The sequence below is a fragment of the Cynocephalus volans genome, chromosome 3 (genome assembly GCF_027409185.1).
Source record: "Cynocephalus volans isolate mCynVol1 chromosome 3, mCynVol1.pri, whole genome shotgun sequence".
Lineage (NCBI taxonomy): Eukaryota > Metazoa > Chordata > Mammalia > Dermoptera > Cynocephalidae > Cynocephalus > Cynocephalus volans.
Genome location: NC_084462.1, coordinates 52271402 through 52296749, shown reverse-complemented (window position 1 = coordinate 52296749; position 25348 = coordinate 52271402). Strand labels below are relative to the sequence as shown.

Sequence of the window (25348 nt, the reverse complement as noted above, 5' to 3'; positions counted from 1 at the left end):
AAAGAACCTTCATAAAAGATCAAATATCACCATCCGACTGGTGCCCTATAGTTGCTCATAGGCTTTCTGACATCTTTATCAAAAACAAAAGAGCTAATTAAGGCACTGACCAGGAAAAATGTGATTTTTAAGAGAACGGTTAATTCAGGCCTGAGTGACACCTCCTTAGTTTTTTCCTCTCCCCCCACCCTTTCTAGTCTCTTCTTCGCTCTGAGTCAGCTCAGCATTTATGAGAAGAGTTCCAACAATAAGGCCATGCACCTGCTCAGTAGCTGGCACCCTGATTCCTGCACGACATTCTCCCTCAGTCTCATGGTAAGGTCTTTAAAACAGCAGCTGCCACATCTGCTTTTAGAAGAAAATACATAGTGAGGACCTGCCAAGTGCCGTGCACTGAGCTATGCAGTTCATATCAACTTTTTCCATTGTATCATCACAATACCCCTACCCTGTAAGGTCTCATTATCCTCATTTTGCAAATGAAGACAGGTTCACAGAATTAATAACTTGCCCACAGCCAGAAACAGGATTTGAAAATTCTTCTGTCTTGAGTCTAAAAATCATAACCTTTCCATTACTCAACCCTCTTTTTGTAATAAAAAAAAAAGTTAAGCTAACGTGATTTAAAGCACCTTTTCATGTTCCCCCTAACATTTTATTAACTCTTTCAAATATACACTTAAGCTGAAAGAATTATACAACTAATAACCAGATACTTACCAACCTAGATCCTAAAATTAATGTTTTTCTATATGTGCTTTGTCATGTACTTACCCAATATCCTTCCCTCTATCCATCAATCCATCTTATTTTTATGCATTTCAAAAGAAGTTAAAGACATCAGTAAAATTCACCCCTGAACACTTCAGCATACATATCATTAACTAGAATTCAACATATGGTTATAATTCTAGCTAATTTACATACAGTGAAATACACACAGTACACTATATCATTTGATAATTCTGACAAATGCATATAATCCAAACTTCTACCAAAATATAGAACACTACCAACATCCAAGAAAGTTCCCTTATGCCCATTCCCAGTTAATTCCCACATCTCCTTCCAAGAGTGAAATCCCTGCTCTGTATTTTTCACCACAGATTAGAACTTAATAGAAATGGAATTACACAATTCTTTCATTCAACGTAATGTTTAACATTTGTCCACACTGCTGCATGTATCAGTAGTGCATTTCTTTTTATTGTTGGTATATACACTGCATGTATATACCTCAGTTTGTTTAGATATTCTGTTCATTTTTCACACATTTTAATTTGATCTTCACAAAGGTCATGTAAATTAGGCTTGCAGAAGAGGCGGCCAAGGTGCAAAGGGATAAACAAATAAGTATGTAAATGTAGTTTCTGTTAGTCCATGTTATTTTTAAGAGCAAAAAAGCTTCTACCCAACCTATCTTCCACTATTTCTTTTGTCTCATTTTAAACTGCACAGCACCAATAATTTGGGATTAATCTCTGTTCTCTACTCTTATTTTTTCTTTCATGATTCTTTGACTTTCTCCTCTGTATTCTGAGTTTTTCAGAATATTAATTGCATTTCCCACAATATCAATTGGGTCCTTTGTCCTCAATGTAAATTTAATTATGCTTTGGAATTCTGGATGTTCTTGCAGCATTTTTTCCATCTTTTTTCCCCTTTCCATCTTTGCCCTCCTCATAGCTTTTCTTGCAGCTATAATTAAAGCCCTAGTCAGTTGATTTAATAAAGGAGGTTATCTGGATAATCTGCATATGACTGACTGAATCAGTTGGAAGGCTTTAAAAGCAGAGCTTAAGCTTTCCCTGGAGAGGGAAGGGATTCCACCTGTGGAAGACAGTTTCAGGCTGTGCCCGTGGAGTTCCATCCTGCTCAGAATCTCCCCTTCCTGACTGCCTGAGGATGACAGCTTTGGCCCATGTTGGTGGGCTTGCCCATGATCATCCCTCCTCTTACTGCCCTATAAATTTTGGACTTGTTTAGCCAATCCCACAACTGAATAAGCCATTCCCACAACTGAATAAGCCATTCCTTGTAACAAATCTAAATATATAATTCTTCTACTGGTTCTGCTTCTCTAGTTGAACCCTGACTGATACACTCATTAAACCTATTTTTATCCTTGTTGCTTCCTTTTCTAATTTCATAATATATCTGACTTCTTTGATCTTTTAAAGCAAAAATGGAAAATATCTTCTGAATTTTTCTTTGGTTTCTTAAAGCAAATCATACTCAAGAGTCTTCCATCTGAATTTTTGTGATACTTTTCCTTTTTCTTCATGCTGTAATGTTATTTCATAGTCCCCATGTTGATTGATTTTCCTGTTAAGCCATACTTACTTGGAAAGATCTCAATGTAGGCCTAGCTTCTACCCACAGAGAAAGTTAAGCAGAAAATGTCTAAAGTCCCACTTGCTATCTATCTAGTTATATGCTTGGCACAGCTCCCACACACATTTCCTCAGATCTGCAAAGAAAGGTGATGTGTACAGTAAGGAGTTTTATCTTTTTCAAACTGTTAGATTCTCTGACTAAACAAAACACTCCAACATGTACTTTCCCAACCCATCAATCCAGCCAGCAAACCCTCCTCACAGTACTCTTTCCATCTACATGTAATAGTGATTTAGGAATCTCATAGATCTACTATTCAGAACTGTCTCAAATAAACTTGAAGTCCCACATGATGCAGGGATTCTCACACTGCGTGGGGAAGGAAAACATTCTATACAGACCAGTCTGAAAAAGCAAGCTTTTGGAAAAATGAGACTTGTAACCTTATGACAAAACCAATGTTTGAGAGGCAACAAAACCTTTCGGAGCTAAAGCCCTGCCACTACTAGGCGCTGCATATCTTGGAGTCAATAGATATAAATCTTCTGCCAAGAAAAAAAATCCATTAGCAGTCTTTTAATATTTTACTGTTTTCTTTTTTAGCAGTGATGATAGCTGAAAAAATACACAAACACTAGCGTAGCTAAGGAAAAAATTCCATGGAAAGCTATCATGTGTTCTGAAGGGGGTATGAGAACTAAATCACCAAATGATTAAGGTTGGAGGATACATTAACTGACATCAGATATATAGAACTGGGAATTCACAGGCTATTCTTAGTACTGTCTTTCTTAAACCTGTCATCCTCCTGTCCACTTAAATTTCTCTTTATGGGGAGTATTCCCACCCCCCAAAATGATTAGATCTTCTTTTCACTTAGTTATATAATACAATGACTAAATAAAAATGAAGATTTCCTCCAGGATGTTTCTCCTTGCTTTCTTCAGAGCAAGTCTTCACAAGGCCCACTCTAAGTTACCTGAGAGTTAGGCTGACTGCTTTTATACAAGGATCTTTCAGGGAAAAACCATCCTAATTCACCATTTTCACTACCCACTGAAGCACAGAAGAGCTGAGACAACTGTGACTTGGAAAACACAGAGAAAAAAGACATCCTTGCTCTACCATTCACCCTCCAACCAGATGAATCCTTACTACCTGCATTTAAGGCAAAATTGTGGTAAAAAGTACGATGCAGAGGTTTCTTTCTGTAACTAGGGATTAGAGAACACTTAAAAGAACTAAAATGGACAAACTCTCCATGGCTCATGTTTAAAGTGAGGATCACCTTTAGCAACAAGTAAAACCAAAAGCAAAACAGTGTCGTGCTTGGAAGAGCCTTCCTTATAGTGCTGTCCTGTTTCATCCTTTCATAGAACATGTTACCTTCCCCTGTTGTAGCTCATCAATGTTTATGTCTCTAAAAGGTTACTGGACATTAATCACGGTATATTCAAATTGAATAGCTTGCAAACTAGCACACACTATCAGAATACACTTTCCTCCATTTTATAGATGAAGAAATTGAGTAACAGAACTGTTAAATATTTTGCACAAGCTCTTGCAATGAAGCCAGGATATAAACAAACAGACATTAAGGCCTGTGCTTTTTCTATTTTATAATATCATATCTAAATCAAGGATTCTTAACTTCATGTTCATGCCTAAAGTTCAGGGAGATCATAAAATTTACTGTATGTAAATGTTAGCAGGTAGGCACCTAATATACACATTTCTGAAGTGAAATCTGAGCAATTTTCAAAGGAGTCACTGACCTGAAATAAAGTTAAAAAGCACTGCATCTAAACAATTAGAGAGTAGGAGGATTAACCATAGACCTTACATGACTCATTTGTGTAAGTATTAGGCTAGAACACCTGTAAACATCCTAGCTTTCAACAGCAAGTAGTCCCGTTACATAACATGATGCCCCATTTACTTGTATTATTATCCCAGGCATCAAGCTCACTTCGTATCTTTTTTCCTTTAAATACCTTTTAAAAAGTATTTGATGTGTAACTCATTGATGTGAACAGACTACTCCATTACATTCATCCCTCAACAGCAAACATGATGAACTCTTAACTGATGCAACTCTGCCAGTACCATCCCCAGTGTTCCTAGATTCTAACCCACAATTAATAGGATTTAAACTGCAGAAAATAAATCAAGAACTTGAAATTAGATTCCTGATAGAACTGTTGTAAAGTCAACATGTGCAATCAAGTCCCTTGCCTGCATTTCACCTTTGCAAAGTATACACCTAACTTGGTCAATTTCTTTTGTTATTATTTTAAATGTATGTACAATAAAATTCTCTTTTTACTGGTGTACGGTTCTACCAGTTTTAACACATGCAAAGATTCTTATAGCCACCACCACTAACAAGATACAAAACAACTCCAAAACCCCAGAGAATTCCTTCATAATACCCTCTGCAGTCAAGTACTTTCCCCCACTCCCAAACCCTGGCAACTACTTACCTTATTGTCTGTTTCTATAATTTTGCCTTTTCTAGAATAGCATACAAATGGAAACTTACAGTATATAACCTCTGGAAACTAATTTCTTTTATTTAGTACAATGCATTTAAAGTGCATCCAGTTGCACAAAGCTAATTTAAATTGCTGAATAGTATTCTATTGTATGGACGTATCACAGTTTAAGTATTCAGTCAGTGAGGGAGATCTGGGTTTATTTCCAGTTCTGAGTGATTATGAATAATTTTGGGTGATTATGAAATATGTAGGTACATTTGTGCATAGATTTTTTGATGAACATGTTTTCATTTCTTTGAAATAAATAACCAAAAGTGGCTGGGTCAGGTCATACAGTAGGTGTACAATTAGCTTTATAAGAAACTGCCAAACTTTTCTAAAGTGGCTATGCCATTTTGCATTCCCACCAGCAACGTATGAGATGTTGTTTTGTATCCTTGCCAGCACTTGGTATATTTAATCTTAGCCATTGTAATACACATTTAATGGTATCTCCTTGTGGTTTTAATCTGTATTTTTCTAAGTGCTGAAATTTGGCTTAGCTTCTGCTAGCACTACTTGAGCAATTCTGTATAACAGAAACTTAAGAAGTACATGAAAACTTTAGAAGTACACAAAAATATTAAAGCTAGCCAGTTCCCCTAACATTAAAGACAAGGAAATTAAGAGAGAGAGAGAGAGAGGGGAAATGATATGCCCAAAGTTTCAGGCCTTTGCTTTTTTCTAACAATTCTTTTTCATCGTGGTCACATGAACAAACTAGCCAACTCCTGGACCTTCTTTAAACAAAACAAAACCATAAAAACAACTTCAGCCCCACAAATAATAATTAATGCAGTTCTATTTTGATACTGATCTGTAAAAGGCAACCAAAGTAATCATTCCCATATCAGCAAGAAAATGGCAGGAGCTGGAGGTATTAAAGCCCATCATTTGGTTTTGAAAGGGTACTATTGCCTATATAATGTCAAATGTTCTGATCTCTAAATATTAGCAATGCAGATGTTTCTTGAGCATTGTATTAATAAGAAAAAGAAAAGAGCAAATGCTTTTTTCCTTGATTTGATTTTATAGTCTACACGTTCTTTCATATTTTACTTGGGCGGGACTGTCCTGGCAGTAATTGGTAGGATGCCCCTGATACTATGTGACACCACTCTAATGGGTGATCACAAGTTTAACTGTCAAATTCAGTATATTTAAGAGAATGAAAGCTGGCAAATACCTCTTTTCCCAATGTTCCACAGGGGGGAAGAATAAACTTATCTAATTTATCTGAGCATACTCTGCCTTAGTCCTCTCTGGGCATTTCTCCTCAGGACCTGCTCACCCTACATAATACACTAATCAAAGCTGGGTGGACTCTGCAGGGCAGTCCTGTGATTGTCCAGCTCTTTCAGAGATGAAGTAGAAAGCATGTTCTTCTGACAAGAGTTCTAACATCAGCCTTCTATTCTAGCTTTCATCAGTTCTAAAGCAAACATTTTGATCTCCATCTGTGGGACTCCTAAATCTTTCAATTGGATGTGAACCCACGAGGGAAACAGAATGTTACTTACTGGACCCCGGGGTGCGGGGGTGTGGGGGTGTGGGGGTGTGGGGTGTGGGGTGTGGGGTGTGTGTGTGTGTGTGTGTGTGTGTGTGTGTGCGCGCGCGCGCGCGCACAAACAGATATAATCATTGACATTCAGTAGATGTCATATGCTACAAGAATAATTGTGTAGGAAAAAACCCTATCTGAATAAGAAGACATATGTAGATACTTATTACATCAGTGTTTCCTAGGAAGTGAAGTCCTTTCTTCAATGAACTCTTAAATGGAAGGTCAGTAGATAAAATGAGTAAGAATGAACCTACCTTTATTAAATCAAAGAAGTGTGGGGGTTCCCAGAGCTCGTTCCTGCTCTCATGCTCCCCCCACTCCCCAATCTTTCCTTTCTTCCAACTCCATGGACTCTCTGGAGAACTTCAGAACATAATAAGGAAAACCCTGTCTCTGATAATTAAACACCAAAAAGTTAACCTGCTACTCTGCTCATGAAAGACAGTTCAGTTTCTATGGTTGAGAGATCAAGCCTGGAAACCAGACCCACAGGAAGGTGATGTGCCACTCTCTACTTGGGTACTCTTCTTCTGGGTCATTTCACTACAAGAACAGGTTAAAAACTCAAAGAACCTAGAAGAGATACTATCAAAACCATTTGCTACAGTAACTGTTAAGTTTTATTCAGCCACTGTGGAAGACTGGAACATAATGACAATATAAAAGCAACTGCATTAAAAGAGAGTAGTCCACACTCAAAGTATGTTTGTGGGTCATAAATTCTCACCATGCAAAGTATGATCTGTCCCCAGCACATTCCACTCTGCTGGCAGCTTCAGGTGTCTGAATGCCAGTGCAACCTTCTCATCAAGGGAATTCACATCCCCAGATGGGGGTCCTGACCGGTCAAGAAAACGGGTGAAGTTCAGAGCCTGCTGATTTCCAGCACTGGCTGCCAGGAATTGGGCTGCGTCATATGCTTCATCCTGGATGAAATGAAAGTCTTCTTCAGCTACCACAAACACGGGAAGCCCCTCTTTGGAAGCACAGAGCAGCACCTTCACTGTCTCACAGCAGTCATGACCTAAAGAAAACACAGGCAGCAAAGGAAATAGTTTTAGAGTCCCCCTGCTAAAAAAAAGGACACTGGTGGGTCCTCTTGGCACTTTTTTCATGATAGACAAATTTCTCCTCCTAAAAGAAACACCTCATTCCTCTGAGCTCCGACAGCATTTTTCCAAACTTCTTAAAACTCCATTTTCAGCTTTTAAAATTACTTGTAAGTATGAATTAGTTCCCTTAACAAACATCAAACAACTTTGTATCCCAGCTTTCACTATGCCTACAACATAGTATTTGGCACTGAACAGGCCCTAAAATATCTACTACAGTACAGTTGGAACAAATTAAAGAATGAAAGTGAAAGGACCCTGTTAGGCCTAATATATAACGGCATGTCTTAGAATACCTACTGAACTGAATTAGATATGAAAACACAACAGGGGAAAAACACCACTTACACAGGTTACATGGGAGGAACTTTACAAATTCCCCAGGACTTGCCCTATTATCACAATACAACAGATAAAATGATGAAGCACTTTGAAAGGTACAAAACTACTTTATTTTATTATTATTAGCCATCCAAAGTGTAAAAAGTAAATAATAATAATTTTTGTTCTCGGACACATGTTCTTTCCTGTCTCTACCATCAGTGTAATGAGGACTTCAGTGGAATCACCTGATTCACAAAAAGATGATGTGATGCTATGGTGGCTAGAAGCTCAGCTCAGGAAAAGGAAACATACCAGACTCTGTGGCGCCCACTGTATAGACCAGCAGATATCTCAAGAGCTGTGACTGTAGGCAACAACCTATATGCCACCCCAAAGAGCTCAGTTTGAGCCAAATCAGCAAGATTTAACACCACCGTGTTTCTGTGGGTAAGATCTTCCTGGAGAATCAGACTTTCTTCTGGATTTTTAGCCTCACAGAATTAAGTATTTCCACCATGCAGAATATATTCATCAAAACATGCATTGTTTTTTCTCAACTTACAATCACTGATCTCAACTAGCCAGACCTGTGCTTCTACCGTCATTGTTCTTCCATAAACTATGTTTCTGATATGAAGAGAAAAAAAAAAAAAATGGAGTTAATGCTTTTGTTGTTTGAGTTATGACATCTTATGCTTTGCCTGATTAACCACAGACACATCAGCATCCACAGCTTCCCTGAAGACATAACGCATGCTGAAACTGCGTTCCCACAGCAGAGCGACGTGGAGCGAAACCCTTTACGGGTCCATGAGCCTGAGTTTCCATGCCATGGGCACAGGCCAATAGAGGTTTCAGACTCAGACAGAACAAACTAAGCTTTCTGCTGTCTTTGAAAGAGAAAACAATGTTTTTTCCATGTGATCAATCAGAATAATAAGTTAATTTTCTACATATTTTTTTCCCAGGTGCCTCCCTGGGATGCACCTGAGCTCTTCGCCCTGTGACAAAGAAATCTCTCACTGGTGTGTAATTCTAGGGCAGTAACAAGCATTTACTAACCAAGTACCTACTACATGCCAGGCATTAGACATCATCATCTCTATATAACAATTTTATGAGATATGTATTGTCCTTACTTTATAGATGAGAAAAGTGAGACTTCAAGAAGTTACTTGCCCAAGGTTACACAAATATTAAGAAGCAGAATCCATTATTCAAATTAAAGGCTAATGCCAAAGGACATGGCCTATAATATCATAATACAAGGGTTTTGTACCACATTACCTATAAAGAGGAGAAAGCATGATGGGTAAGTCCCTGCCTGAAAGGAGCTTAACACTTACAATGACAGGTCATGATGACTATTAAGTGATAATGACAGGTTCATGAATCCTGAAGATCAGTCTTCACAAAAACACATAATTCCAGGAGATACTCCCACTGCCTTCCAAATTGAATTCTTTCTATGAACGATGTAGGAGGCTGAAGTATTCTCTGCCTGGTGTATGTGTGTTTGTGCATGTACATTTCAATTCAATATATATGTGGAATTTATACATCTAGTCTATGAAATAAAATTAGAAAATAAACAATCTTTCTTGGAAGGGCAGTCAGCCTCATTACATAGACATCAATGTCAGCAGAAACAAGACAACTGATTCGGGGAGATGCTTTAGGTATTTTTCTCACAGAAAGTGTTTCTTTTAAAATGTTCTGTAACATCTAAGTTCTGTTCAAAAACTAACAGCTGGACATCTGCCAAGTACAGGCACTGTGATTAGAAGGTTTAAATGAGTAAGATAAGAGTCTCAACGCTCCAGTGGTTCACAGTCCATAAGAGAGAATCGAACAAGGTGCAGAGAGCTGAAATGTAAGTCAAAATGGGATGGGTTCTATACAGAGCACACGAGGATACTTCAAAAAGTTTGTCGAAAAATGGAATTTAAAAATAATATGAATCCTTCCATGAGCTTTTTGAAGACCCCTTGTACAGTACAAGTGGGAGGGAAGAGCAGTGCATTTCATAGGTGGGTAAAAGTAAGAAGATTTCATGAAGGAGGTGGGAGTGATGAAGGACCTCTGATAGGCACCCTGCTTCCTAATTCCCCAACTCTAGAGGTTCTTCTCTGCAACCCACAGAACTCAGCCATATATTCTCTCCCTTATTTAAAAAGCATTGTAAAGCTCTTTTACCTGCCCATAATCCTGCTGACTGGGCCAACTGCCAAGCTAGGGTCTGGAGTTCACAGACCCCTCAAGCCTGTTGTCCAGACTGGGTCACAAACCCTTCACACACCAGGCTGGGTCCCCAGATCCCTCACATGCAGGTCCACGAGCTAGCCAAGCAGCCAAAAACATCCTTGGAAGCCGCAGGTTGGACAGCATGGCCGCACACAGTGGACACCTGAGGCAGACAACACCAGCCAAGGTGGCAGTGCAGCGCCACCCCACACACACACCATTTGCTTACAAAGAGTGCGCCACACCACCCCCAACTAAACCTAAGGCAAGGAGGCCTGAAAAAATTATTCTATTTTCCCAACAAGTATTTACATAATACTTTTTATGTGCCAGACACTATTCTCAGTGCTTTACAAATAAGAATTCATTTACTTCTCATAACATCCCTATGCAAAAGATACTCTTATTATCTCCATTTGCCAGAAGAGGAAACTGAGGCACAAAACATTAAGTAATCTGCCCAAGGTTATAAAGCTCTTAAGTTGCAGAATCAGAATCTGAACCCAAGTTTCCTTGCTCTAGAGTCTGCCCCTACACCCAAAATTTATGGATATTTAAGATGGCTTAAAGAGGAAATAAGGGTTCCACGGAAGAATAATGAAAAAGGAATAAAAACACATTCAAATCCTGGCTGTAAGACTCATCAGCTGTGTGACAACAGGTCACTCCTGTTCTCTGGGCCTCAATTTCTTCAGTTGGCCCCTGAAAAACACAGGGTTGAACCACACAGTCCACCTATGTGCAAATTTTTTTCAAACTGTGGATCAAAAATACTGTATTTGCAGGATGTGGAACTGCGTGTATGGAAAGCCGACTTTTCGTATAGGCAGGTTCCACAGGGCCAACTATAGGACTTGAGTATCGGTGACTTTTAGTATACGTGCGGCATCCTGGAACCAATCCTTCATGAGTACCGACAGACGACTATACAGCATGAGGAAGCAGCCTCTATAGGATCTACTGTTTCTCCAACTGTAAAAGACTATGGGTCTTACCAGGCAGAAACTGGGGAGGAAGAGGAGGTTTGGAAGGTTTTTCAGGAATAGGAAACAGCTTTAAAAAAATAAAAATGAAAAGCAGAGGGTAAGTTCAAGGAATGAAACAACTACAAGAGATGGTTTCAGGAAGTTATTAACTAGGCTACTTCTAGATGCTTAGTACCAGTAGTAGAAGAGACCTGGGTTCAAACCTATTTTCTTACTTATTAGCTGTGTGGCCTGAAGTAAACGACAATCTCTCTAACATGTTCAAATCTAGATAGTCTCCGAGCCTTAAAAGCAAAGAGCTATTTAGAAGAGTCCTCCCAAATGCTTTACTATCACCCAAAGCAACATACACAGCCTCATTTCATTTCCAAATAAACTGACAGACAAAGATATAGCAAAATGTATTTCAGTCAGAATTACTTTAAAGAAAAAACGTGGTTCATGAATCTAACCAATAGTTTTAGAACTGTCCCACTTATTCAGAATTAAGCTTAATTTATAAACTCCTGACAGTCCTTTGAGGTAGATTTGAATAAACGTCTATAAAGACTAAAATCACAAATTTCACAATTCAATGATTACAATGTAAATAATTTGGAATCCAAATTGAATTCTGCCTTCAAAACTCAAACTTGCTATGAGGCAGAAAAGATATTACACTAACCTGAAAAAAAAAATATCTACTGCCTCTACCCATTTAAACAGTCCTTATTCTTTCTTACCAATCTGCTTCCCCTAGCCTGTACAAAGATGAGAAAACTGAAAACACGAGTCAGAAATGGAGTCCCAATGCCACTACAGCGCAGTACAGTATTTGTACTGTAATCTATCTGGGATTCCTAAAATGACTGCTTACTTGGACAGGATGGGATGAAAGCAAACAAGGGGAGAGAAACAACAAGTTATAGATGTGTGTGTGTGCATGTGTGTGAGTGTGCTGGGCAGCACAAATATGCTTTTCTCTTTCTGCTGCTTTAGCAAAAGAATCTGTTAGCAGGTGGAGGAGTGTACAGGTGAGCTATTGTCAGGTCTATTTGTGCATAACTGAAATGAAACTGTATATCAAAGAAGCAGAATGTCAGAAAAGGCCATGAAACAGATATCTAGGAGAAGCCATCCACCTGTCAGCTCAATATTTTCTCTTCTGACATGAACTCACAATCTGAGGGAGAAATTATGATTCATCATAAGCAAAATGTGCCATAAATCTGAAATTTGTTTAGTATGATTATAGGTTTCTTTTTCAAAAGAAAAACTGAGGGTTCAAAGAGAAGTGAAGAACTAAGGGTTTCCTGGATTAGTCTTTATTAAACTTAAGAGAGTAAACTGGAAGAGTTACTACTGAGCAAGAACAAAGTACCTATCCTTCTGTCTGGAAATCAACCACACAAGGTTGGCGGGACTACTCTCTCACACTAGTGTTTTTTATTAGGCTCAAATGGCTCTCAGGATTATTTTTAATCCTTATAAGCCTACCAGATAAAGCATCTAAAGAAAAAAAATCAGCATTTTTTTATACCAAAGGTTATATAATATGAACCCAGTAATAAAACTAAAATCATTGCATAAAACCTCTTCCTACTACCATAAAATTAGCTCTGGAGACATGGCTATTTGCAGGGGGCATTAGTCTTATGATTGCTTTGTTCATAAGAACACAGGGTGTTAATGTCTACAACTATAGTGCAAAAACATGGAGAGAGGAAACCATATCCAATTTGATACAATAACCACAATTTAACTTTCTGCATGACAACAGAAGCTGCAGTAGGAAGATTTTCAGCTAGTTCCACGGTATTTTTCCTTCCACTAAATTTACTGGTAACAAGAAAGGAAAATAAAAATCACAATCTTTTTTTAAAAAGGGATATTCTGAAAAATATACTGAACTTCTGAAGAAAGCTACCACAGAGGATTTAGAGGAAAGAGAAAAACTGCTGCAGAAACATGGCCTAAACTTCAATTCCATCTTTTAAACTGCCTCCTGAATTTATTATCTCACCATTGGGTCAACTTTCATAGAAAATAAATTATCTGTTCCCAGCTGAGTGAATTGCAACAGGTCCTAAAGTATGCTGGCAATTAGCTGTAGAGTCAGAAAACATTAGGCTTGAACCCCAGTTCCACTGCAGACAGGTTTGATCATCATGAGAAAATCACTCAACCTTGAGGCCTATTTCCTTACACACAAAATGAGAACACCACCAACCTTATGAATTGTTAAAAGCATTAGAGATGGCCATGCACAAAGCATATGGCATAAAATAGGCATCTAAAACTGGTAGTTATTATTATTATCAGCAATTAAAATGTTCCTGTGCAGGTAACTCAAGGAAAACAGATCTCTAACACTCTATACAAAGAGCTTCCTCAGCTTGGCCCAACAAAGCTTCTGAGCTAAATATTGCCTTTGGCACTATAGAACTGAAAAAATAAAGGGAGGAGGGGAAGAATAAACAAAAACACAAGGAGCGCATAGGTGAGAAACAAAAAATTTAACTGTTAATGATCCTCTTCAAATCATCTAATCCACGCCTTTACTAAGCTTGCAGGTGTGTTCATGAAGTTTGAAAAACTAGCCTGCAGGCTCCTTATCACTATAGGAAGCACCCGCACCCATGGAAACGAAACATTGCTACAGATAAACAAAACTGCTGAAGCATGACCCAAGAATTACTTCACTTCCTATTGATCTAAAAGTGGAACACATCCCATCCGGCCTTCTCTTTTGAGGATGAAACAATTGGGACTTTGTTTCAGTAGCTATCCAAAAAGGAAACCTGAAAGTGCTTGCTGGCCAGCCAAGCCCAGTCCTACACAGATGTCATCTTCTAAGAGAAAGGGTGCATTAGTAGCCAATGGTGGAAAATATAAAAATAATCTATCTACGACTTCAGTTTGGCATCGATGTATTTAAGAATTTGGTGTCTTTTTCTTTCTTTTGAAGTCATTATAACAGAGTTAAAGGAAATTTTCAGTCTTCAGACCCAACTCTAATAGGAAATAGGATTATGTGCAGAAATATGCACCCACTGCTAGTTTTGGGTAGTCTAATGTTAGACATGCAAATTTGGTATATGTACAAAATGTCTCTATGTAGGTATAGGAGTATTTAAGTGGGGGGGGGGGGGGACAGCAAGCACAGGAATTTTATCATGTACATTTTGAAGAAGGACACGGCTAATTAATGCTAAAAATTTGATCTACTACATTCCAGCCTATACCTCTAAGGCAGTGATTATAAAGCTTTCTTCCCACTACCTGTATCATCCTAAGGAACTTTTTTTAGATATTTTTCTCTATTCTCCATCTCCACCTCATGATAGATAGATCATGTATTTGTATATATGAGTTTTATATACACAGAGTAAAATTTATTTTGCCTTATGGCCAAGAGCTACTTTTCACCCCCTTGAGGTGATATCACTCCCATTATAACACATGCCCTAGGAGTCCAATGCTGTGGTCATAGCTCCAAGGTGATGAAATATATAATTTCCTCATAACATTACAACTAAGACAGTAAACAACTGATTTATTCCCCCTTCAACTAGTTCTGGATTTTTTCCCCCCAGTATAACCACTATATGCACTGACTAGCATTGGGACAGTAATTTAAGTTTTTTAAAATGTAAAATCACATCAGTCTAGAGATAGTCTTATATAAAGTAGAAGTATTTCAGAATAGGGAGACTGTTAGAAAATGTCCAATAAAAAATAACTGATGACTTTCGGGGTCGGGGGGAGGGAATCAGAATTCTCTGATTAGGCCAATTAAAAGCCTGAAGCTTCTTTTCAAATACATTATTCAATTTGGTGATCTTTGGATTTCAGCTGCTAGAGAGAGAGTTTGGTTCACAAGAAATAAAAGACACATTGTGCTAAAACTGTAGGACAGCTTGTTGAGACCTGGGCTGCAATTTTTCCTTAAACCCAATAGGACCTCTGATCATGGTAAATGTACTGTTCTTTTCTTTTTTTGTTGTTTTAAATGACAAATCTACTTTTATATAGTACTTTCCCTTATGAGTAACAGAGAGAAAAAAACACAAAAGAGCGGAGTCAAATTTTGAGTCAATGAAGATTTATAGTTTTCCTATCACACAAGAATACCCGCTGTGAATTCTAAAAGTAAATAATAGACATGCTGAAAAAAATATTTCATTTTATGAAAGATTCTGTACTAAAGCCTTTCATAAAAAATAGTGTGCAGAATCCACTAAACATCTTGTTTCATTTTTCATTCTGAAATCACTGTTTGCTTGGTCTAAATTCACAGTTCCATTAATAAAAGTAAACACGCAAAAAACAATACTCTAAAGCTGGCCAGTCAGCTCAGTTGGTTAGAGCACAGTGGTGGTAACACCAAGGTCCGGGGCTTAATCCCTGTACTGGCCAGCAAAAATAAACAAACAAACAATATATCTGTTTTTTTAAAAAAATCTCAGTTTACCTCTACAGGAAAATCACTGGTAAATTAAAATGTGATTTAGGGTTGAATTCAAACAATTTAAAGGCAGATAAAGTAAAAAGTCAAAGTCTCCCCCTTTGTGTCTCCTAAGATGTAACTACTCTTAACATACTTCCTTATTAAAAAGGAGGAATCATATTACATCTACAGCCTTCAATGGCAGGAAGGCAAGAAAAGATTATTTTTAAAAGCCTTTACAACTTCTTTATAATAACACATTTTCTCTTCTTTTCATGGAAAGCTTATTAGAAAACATGCAAAAAAAATGAGAAAAGAGAAGGGAAGGGGTAAATCGGACTGTAATTTCAATATCTGAAGTCAAAGTTTATTTTAGGAGACAATTTTAAAATGTCTCATTTTTAACCTTACTTTGAAAAATCTTTATTTGATAAAAGGTTATAGACGAACATCAAGAAGTAACTGTCTTTTGAAGGTCAATCAATCATCTGCTTTTGGTAAAAACTAAAATGTTACAAAACTTTTGACAGTGAAAAGTACAGAGAACTCAAAGAGAAATCACAGCCAGCAATCTAGACAAAACATGACATTAAAAGAAAGAACAAGGCACAAAGCTGGTTTTTCTTCTCACAGACAAAATGACTAGGAATTGCACAGCTAGTCCTACATGTAAGCAGAAAGAGTGCAAAGCCATCCCTATCAGCAGCAGCTGCTGCAGAAAGACCATGCACATTTATCCAGTAACTGGAATGCATGAAGCATTTGCACAGACTTTTCATGAAGAATCTTGACTAATATGACACGGCCCTCAGCAGACAGGAAATCTGAGGCTATCAACATGTCTAACTGATGCACAGAAATCATCAAAGGTAGCTCTGGAAAGAGAACACAGACTCCTGCTCCAAGCTAAGAATTCAATTCAAGAATCCAAAGATTCCTTCTGCATCCAACCCCACCCCCCAAGGGCTGTTGGGCTGGCCAGTTAGCTCAGTTGGTCAGAGTGCAGTGTTGTAACACCAAGGTCAAGGGTTCAGATCCCTGTATCGACCAGCCACCAAAAAAATAAAAATAAAAATAAAATTTTGAGTGGCTGGCTGGTTAGCTCATCTGGGAGAGCATGGTACTGGTAAGACCAAGCTCAAGGATTCGGATCCCTATACCAGCCAGCCTCCAGGGGAAAAAAAAGGCTGTGTGTGTATGTACACCCACCCACTTTTCTACAAGAGGGAACACTTCCATCATCCTTAGCATACACCAGGAACAAAACATACAAAAATCTTGGCCCTCATGAAGCTGATACTTTAGTAGGAACAGGTAGAAAATAAATAAGTTAAATAAATATATAATGTGTTAGAAGTTGATAAGTGCAATGGAGAAAAATAAAGCAAGGAAGGGGGACAGGGAATGCTGAGAAGAGGTAACTGTACATTTTTATAAGGTGGACAGGTGATAACCGAGTAAGGACCTGAAGAAAGGAAAGGCACAATTCTAAGAAGACCACAAAAGCAGATTTAAGACAGTTTAATTCTAGGCTAAAAAATTAACTCCATGACACAAACAAGAAATTCAAAACTAAGTTAACCCCAAAATACCTCTGACTCTACCCCTGAACTAATCCAAAGGACAGCAGCTGAAAAAGACAACTAAACAGAAGAATCTCATACATGATGAGTAGAGCAATAGGGACCACTCAGGAATCTCCTTTGCTTAAATAGCTAACAGAGCTTCCAATATACCAAGTAGGGATCTCACTGGTACCCTGGCATACATATCAAAGGCCCACATGTTAATGAGATGCCTTACTCTTCACTTGACCTTCCAGAGGTATATGAGAGTCTTTCAAGGACTCTTCTCTGCTGTAATTAGGCACCTCATATTAGCAGCCTGACCAAATTTTTGGACAGAACATTCCAGCCAATGGGGAGGGGGTAGGGAGGAGGGGACGCCAAGTTGTCAGGCCCCATAAGCATGATAGAGAATACAGAAAGTGGGTAGGAGGACAGCTGATTCATAAAAAATGAAGGCGGCAAGTACCAGGACTCCAGGCCCCAAGCAAATGGGCCAGAAACGATTTCTGAGGATTTGGACCAAATTAAAGGAAAGCAGCAGAGTACAATACTCATTCTGGTTGGCTTGGGTCGGCAGGGCAAGTGTACTCAGAGTCAATAAAGCACAAATGAACACCCAGAGAAGAGTGAGACTGAAAAAGAGGGGTACTGAGACATAAAAAGAGCTATCAGAACCAAAGGCAAGGGAAGAATGGGAACTAGAGTTCAGAAAGGTAGGCTGGGGACAATGCACAAGGATTTGGTATAAACTCAGAGCTCCAGACTGCCATACAAGTAAATGGGATTGTGACTCCAAGGAGAGTCATTGCCTGCCACCCAGCCTAATTTAAGGACCTTGCCAGGGAAGGTATAAGAGCTTCCAGGCACATCTCTCTCCACCAAGAGATGGAACTATGCTGGGGTTTGTGACCCAGAATCACAGCTAGGACCCAGGGGTACATTTTGTCTTATTTGCCCTTTCTCTTATTATCTACTTGTACTCTTCTAGTAGCTACTAATAAGGTCTCTCTAGATATAAATGCACACAGTCACATATACACACACAAACACACCCCAAACTTTAATCCTAAAGTGTTGCTAATTCAGGAATAAATAACTTTATAAAAATTACCTCCATTCCTTCCTAATAAGAGCCCAGTCAGGAATTGACTTGATTCTACCTAGTTAAGGAGCTGTTTCTCCCCATAATAAATGTTTACCAATGGTGATATTGCACAGCACCTGCTAGAGAGCAGGCCTCAAGTTGCAGATAAGCCTTTCTGATATGATAGACCATCAGAGGAAACAAGATGACTGGAAGCTCTATTCTTCTTCTTACAAAGAAGAATATCTAGTAATCCTTAGAAAAGAAATCAGTATCTAACCTGACCACCTTCTTACATTTCTTCTCCCTAAAAATTTGGAGAGAATCTTTAAATCCTATATTTTTCAAAATCATTTTTGCCAGATAGGAGGATAAACACAGCTTTCAATCATCATAATCCCAGTTCTTGATGTGTATAATTTTCAGAATTTGGTTGGTGCCAGACACAAAGTTGACCTACTAAAATGGCACAGCAATGACAAACTGGCAATCTGATCCAATACTAGCAAGACCAGATACTCAAAGTGTTTCATAAGCTAATAATTTTTTACACCACCTATATCCACAAAGTAGAATCAATGTTATATAAAAATGCTGGTTTAAAAAATGTTTCTATAAGAACTACATCCATCTTATGCTCTAAAGGAAAATAGTTAAACTGTCAACATGTTTTAGAGATTCCCTCTAATTGTGCCCTCTTTTGAATTCTGATAAAAACTGGTCAATTGTTAACTTTGAAGCAAGGTCAATTAAAGAAAGCTCATCTACAAAAACAAATCAATACACCTTCAGATACTAGGATAGGCCAAGAGATAGTCACTACTTTATCAGCCATTTCTGGTGGAAGCAGCAATGACTTCATTATTCTGTAAAAATGTTTATTAAGTAAACATTTTCCTTTTAATTCTGTTAAATTTATAAATGCAACAGTGATTAAGCATTCATTCCATCATGAACTGTAATTTGTTAATTTGGGAGAAATTTGGCTTTATGAGAGATTTTATAAGTTTTCCATCACAGATACTGAGGAATGTTTCACCTTTTGGTTTTGCCACCATGAAATTCAGAATCAAATCTACAGCCCCACTGTAATAAACATATGAGAACTTGTATTTTCCACATGTGTTTTAGTTTACCCACAATTTCAATATACTAATAAATTTATTTTTTTGCTGATCATGATTTTTAACTTTTAATTTATGACATCGTTTTATTTCACTTATTTCCAGTTAGGTTCAGATTTTTGTGGAACAAGCAAGATATAAACAAAATACAGTACACCTACATATTTTTAAAAAGATCTGACAATAGTTACGTCACCCTGATTTACTTTTCCTATCACTCTATACTAACTAACAGAATAAAATTGTTCAAGAACTAATAAAGATCTCATTAAAATATGTACAGATCCCATTCAAATACTTACCAGGAGCAATGGTCTCCAATGTATCAGAACTGACCTTCCGAGTACTTGTACAGTGATGGAGGGTAGAACCTGAAAATACCAAGTAAAAAACTACATCATCTTCAACTTTGTCCTCTTCAGCAAGCAGGATTGTGACAACACAATCGCCCTACAAAAGAAAAAGATATAGCAAGTTTGCGTTAGTAAGATTCCTCTTGGAAGTCTATCTTTATAAAACATCATATTTAAGGGAAAATCAAATGTATCATCCAAACTGTGCCCCAGTTCTGGTAGGTTTATACAAATATGACCCATGACTGAACACTTACGTGCCAGACAATGTTCTAGGCATTGAGAATAATGAACCTGAAAATAAAATCTCAGTTCACTTTAAGATTACATTTCAGTGGAGGTGATTAGACAAACCACAACGTAATAGTTTGTGTATTTACTTGATGAATGGATTTTTTTTTTTTTAAAAAGGGAGAAATTCAAGAAAATCTAAAAATAAAGCAGAAAAGATAGAGGGGGTATTAGTTATATCCTCACACTCAGAATGCTCCCTAACTCCTGTGTTCCACTTGCAAGCAACAATTTTCTAAATTCTATATTCCATAAAATCATCACCAAGTCCACTTATTTATTCTCCAGAAATGTTGGAGAGCCTCTAATAGAGTTGCCTGGAAATGGCAGGGTGCAAAGAGCATGAGCCTAGGCTCCAGCCAAATCTGGATTTCAATCCCACCTACAAAGACTTTACTTAGATCCACTAAACTTCAGTTTCCTTGACTATATAAATGGAGATCATACCTTCTCTCATAGCTAATATATGAAAATTCTCGGGACACATTCAGCTATCAGTCCATGGTAATACTCTTCATACAATGGGAGGTGGCTTTTCTAACAATTTGTGTTTTCACACCATCTGGCATCCCTGCTCTGTATCTACCCCTCCCCATTAAGCCCTAGGAATCAGACAAAAATCTTATGCCAATAACTTCTTCCATGACTTTGCAACTATTCAGGAGGTAAGATCTCTGTCCCTTAGTTGCAAAAATTCTTCTAACGCAGTTTTTATACATTGATTTTTTTCAGTTGAGGCCAGTGGTTAAATATATTCTATGAAATACAATCCTAATGGCCATTCTCCCAGTTATAAACATTATATAACTCATGTTGTAACCATAAACTAACAAAAGATTTTAAAGCATCAAGATTTAAAGCACTGAGATTTTTTTTTTTTTTTTTAATTTTAAATTTTATTTTGTCGATATACATTGTGGCTGATTATTGCTCCCCATCACCAAAACCTCCCTCCCTTGTCCCTCCCCCCCTCCCCCCCAACAATGTCCTTTCTGTTTGCTTGTCATATCAACTTCAAATAATTTTGGTTGTTATATCTTCTTCCCCCCCCCCGGTTTGTGTGCGTGTGTGTGTGTGTCTGTGTGTGTGTGTGTGTGTGTGTGTGTGTGTGTGTGTGTGTGAATTTATATATTAATTTTTAGCTCCCACCAATAAGTGAGAACATGTGGTATTTCTCTTTCTGTAAAGCACTGAGATTTTAATATTATCTAAATCTTAATACACTATGAAAAAAACAATTAAGAGAAAGCCAGGCCACTTCAGCATTAAAATTAGGAAAGAGAATTCTCATTACTTACAGCATTTTTTCCTTTTCCATTTTAGCAATAATAAAGCCCATAAGAGAACCATGCCACCCTGTGGCCACAACTAGCAGAGGACAGCTTTTTTAACTAAATACTGAAAACCAAAAATCATAAAGTCAAACCTAGGACCAAGTTCATTAACAGAAATACTCCAGTAGATTGATTCTGTTCAGAGAGTATTTCCCAAAGCCCTGAATGTCTATTTCTTATTTTATCCCAGTGCCTTGTACAGCACCCTATGCACGGTAGGTGCTCAAATCCACTGAATCCAACATATAAGTCAGAATGAACTACAATCTCAAATAAGCTGTAACTTACTTTGTCAAAAATTCAGTTATTAATATGACTACTGAACTGAGGAGTTCCAAAGCACCGTAACACAAGGAATATCAGTCAGTTAAGAATTATTACTGATTTTAGGCACTACTTGATATTATAGTTTCATCTTGTGTATAAGTCCCTGTCTTGGAAACATTTTTAAAAAGCTTAAGCTAGTAAAATGTTTAATATCCTTTGCCATGATGCAACCAGTTAAAGTTTCTGCAGTACATACAAGAAGACACAATTACTCAAGGTACTGAAAAATACCATTATAACCTGAAAGAAGTGCAAATGAAAGTCCAAAAGTTTCATCCTTTACAGCACAAGTGGGGAAACTATGGCCCAGGGGCCTAATCTAGCCCCCTACCCCCTTGTTTCTGTATGGCTCACAAGCTGAGAAAGATTTTTACATTTTTAAATGGTCAGGTGGAAAAAAAAGATATTTTAACATGAAAATAACATAAAATTAAAATTTTAGTGCCCATAAATGAAGTTTCATCAAAATCCAGCCACGCCCATTCCTTTACGTATTGTCTGTGGCTACTTTTGTACCACAATAGGCCATCGCAGTTGAATGGTTAAGACAGACCATATGTGGCCCACAGCCTAAATTATTTACTATTTAGACCTTAACAGAAAAAAAAATTTTTTTTCACTTTGATTTCTAACCTGGAATTCTAAAAATAAATCTTTCTTTTCAAGATCAAGGATTTCCTCTCCACATGACATCCAACATCTTGCTGGGAGACTCTCCATGCCTCAAGATACTAGCAATATCTGGGACTTTCCTTTTACTGAGTACAGAAGAGATGGCTAACACAGGCAGCTGAAATCCTTTTAACAAAGCTTTCAATATCAACCTCTTTTTTTCATTCCTGAGACAATACCAAATAAATTTTAAATTGCTTTCAAACCTGTAACAGTTCTTTTAAAACGTTAAGACATACTACCTTATGCCCAAAATATTAAATAGAGGGGAAGGAAAAGCCTCACTCACTTCAAAACTCCTTGAAATTTAGATTCCAAAGGGACCTGGAATTAAAGTACTCATCTTCCCTGAAGAAGTGTTCTTTGCACTCTCATAAAGTCACTGAAAGCAAATAAACTGCATTTCAATCATGTGACTCCTATTTTACTATAGTAGTACCAAGCACCTAGTATTACTTGAGATGGCCTTGAAAGATTAAGCAAGTGGAATGGTGATGAAAAAAATGAAAATGAAAAACAGACATAAGTAAGAATTTTTGTCAAAGTGGTTGTTTTAATCCTACCCTCCTTGACAGATGCCCTGGTAAATTACTCTGCTGTTCAAGGGAAGGACCAGCCCCACAGAACAAGTAGATAAATCAGTCTGGCTGCATGCTTAACAACTGTCATGTTTCTAACTACAACAGATAAACTTTTTAATAAGGGCAATTTTCAAGACACTCTCAATTATAATTTTAGTTCGACCCACTTTTGGAATGTTGCCAATTCTCCAATAATCTGAAGAAACAAGAGTGCTAACCTTACAAAGATATTTTCTATTGATGGATCTTGGACATGACCGGCACCATTGTGCACACAATAAGCACAAAATAGCCGCCAGCCTTGTCTTCCACTCCAGCACCAATTCCCTCCCCACTTCCCTTTACAAGAAGCCTTGTGACTTCTGCAAAACAGAAACCATTTTGCTGCTGCAAGCGCACAATTCTCCATCCTGGTCACATAGCTTCTGCACTAGCATAACACCTTTCCTTGATTGTATCAGCCAGCCCTTGGCACCCTATATAAGCTCTCTCACCCTCACACCTGGTGCTGTCCTCCATCTTGAGGGCAGCCCTGGGCTGCTCTCCACTTTGAGTGCAGCCCAGCAGATTCTTTTCCTTTAATAAAGCTTGATTGGTACCCGGCATCTCGGCTCACTTTCTTTCATTATGGTGCCAAAACCCGGGAAGGGTCCTGGCCGGACCGTCAGACGATCCCATCTCTTGGGCCTTGATTGGCCTGCGGCCACCCTTCACGGACCTGCTGAACCAGGAACCTCCGGGACTCTCCTTTTGCCATTTCAGACCAACACATCCAACACTGGCCTCAATTCAGGGTGAGTCAGTGGGTCTGTCCTGCTTCTACGAGTTCCCCCATCTACTCTCTATGATAATGGTCTCTATGAAGCCCAAGTGCCTGTCTGAAGGAACTCTTCTTGTACCCCCCAGCTATAGGAGAACATTCCATTAGGCGGTTGGTAGCTTTTCGCTTGAAAAGAATATGCACACCAAAGAGGACACTCCTTGGTGGCATTCTTCTTCTACCAGGACTGCCCATTTCCTTTCTCACCCTCTACATGGGATCCTCACAATCCAAACCTCCACACTCTATGCCCTTGGGCTGTCTCCTGGCCAATTTACCCGCTGTCCTCCAAGAAGACATTAAACCTAAACGTCTCGTCTTCTACTGTAATCCACACTCTACACCTCCGGGCTGTCTCCTGGACAACCTTTGGCCTCCACGTACACATTAAAACTTGAACGCCTCATTACAATGGATCCCAGTGGCCACAAGATGGCACTCTCGATTTAGATACTCACCAAAATAGCAAAAGCTGGAGAGATTTCTTATGTTCAAGCCTTTTTTTTTTTTTTTTTTTTTTTGTCTCCAACTACAGTCCTGCTCTCTTTCAAAACTGTCCTGTCTCAAATTCTCCTAGCTCATGCCTGACCTTCCTTTCCAGACGCGGATCAACCTTCTGATCTGTCAGACTACTCTGATATCCATATGCGCCACCTCAACTTCATGCCTGACCTTCCTTTCCAGACGCGGATCAACCTTCTGATCTGTCAGACTACTCTGATATCCATATGCGCCACCTCGACTACCTCCATACGCTCCAAATCCTTCACCAGCCCCTCCACCTTTTCCCTCTCTTTGCCCTCAGCCACCCAACCCCCCTCCTTCTCCCCCTTCATCAGGTGACAACCCCACCTCAGCTCCAGCTCTTTTATACTCCCTCCATGAAGTGGCAAGGACAAAAGGATTTGTCTGGGTACACATCCCCTTTTCTCTTTCCGATCTCTCCCAAATCAAAAAACGACTGGGATCTTTCCAGTCCAACCCAGACATATCTTAAGGAATTCAGGTATCTCACCCAGTCTTATGATCTCACCTGGTGTGATATTTTTATGATTCTCACTACTACTGTGTCCCCCGAAGACAGGGAACAGGTCTAGATAGTGGCCCAACAACAGACCGACAAGGCACATGCCTAAAATAATAGTCGGCCTGCAGGAGCCATTGCCATTCCTTGCACGGACCCAAATTGAGACTACCAGGCTGGCCACAGGGATCAGGATCTCCGGGACAATATGATCACACACTTAATTTATGGCCTCCAAAAAGCTACTAATTCCTAACCCTCCTCTCAGAGGCTTTACATAAATACACATATACAGATCCCAACCCCCCTGCAGGCATGGCCCTCTTACACTACCTCCTCAACACAGCTTCTAGGTTTTTAACAATAGAAAAAAAGGGGGGGGGGGGGGTCCATTACAAAAGAGATCATGCCAAATACCAACTCCTGGCTAATATGACATCCAAGGTTCACACATTCCAAAGCCGGCTGCCTCAAGGGGCAAGCCACCCGGGAACTGCTTCAAATGTGGTCAACTGGGCCACTGGGCACAGGCCTGTTCTAACCCCAGGCATCTTCCTAGGCGCTGTCCTCACCACAAACAGCCAGATCACTGAGGGGACTGACTGTTCCACTTGCCAGAGAGGGAGTGGCCCTGTCG

The 25348-nt window shown here is 38.7% G+C and overlaps 1 protein-coding gene across 6 annotated transcripts in view; it reads right to left on the bottom strand.

Annotated features, from left to right (window-relative positions):
• Nucleotides 1–25348, bottom strand: part of AKAP13 (A-kinase anchoring protein 13) — a 337825-nt gene that overhangs the window by 183020 nt on the left and 129457 nt on the right. For all 6 annotated transcript variants that reach the window (XM_063091725.1, XM_063091728.1, XM_063091729.1 and 3 more), the window contains exons 3-4: nucleotides 19612–19759; nucleotides 7166–7462 (exon numbers count right to left, since the gene is read on the bottom strand). In XM_063091725.1, coding sequence (XP_062947795.1) covers nucleotides 7166–7462; nucleotides 19612–19759 — 445 coding nt within the window. The remainder of the gene's footprint in view (nucleotides 1–7165; nucleotides 7463–19611; nucleotides 19760–25348) is intronic.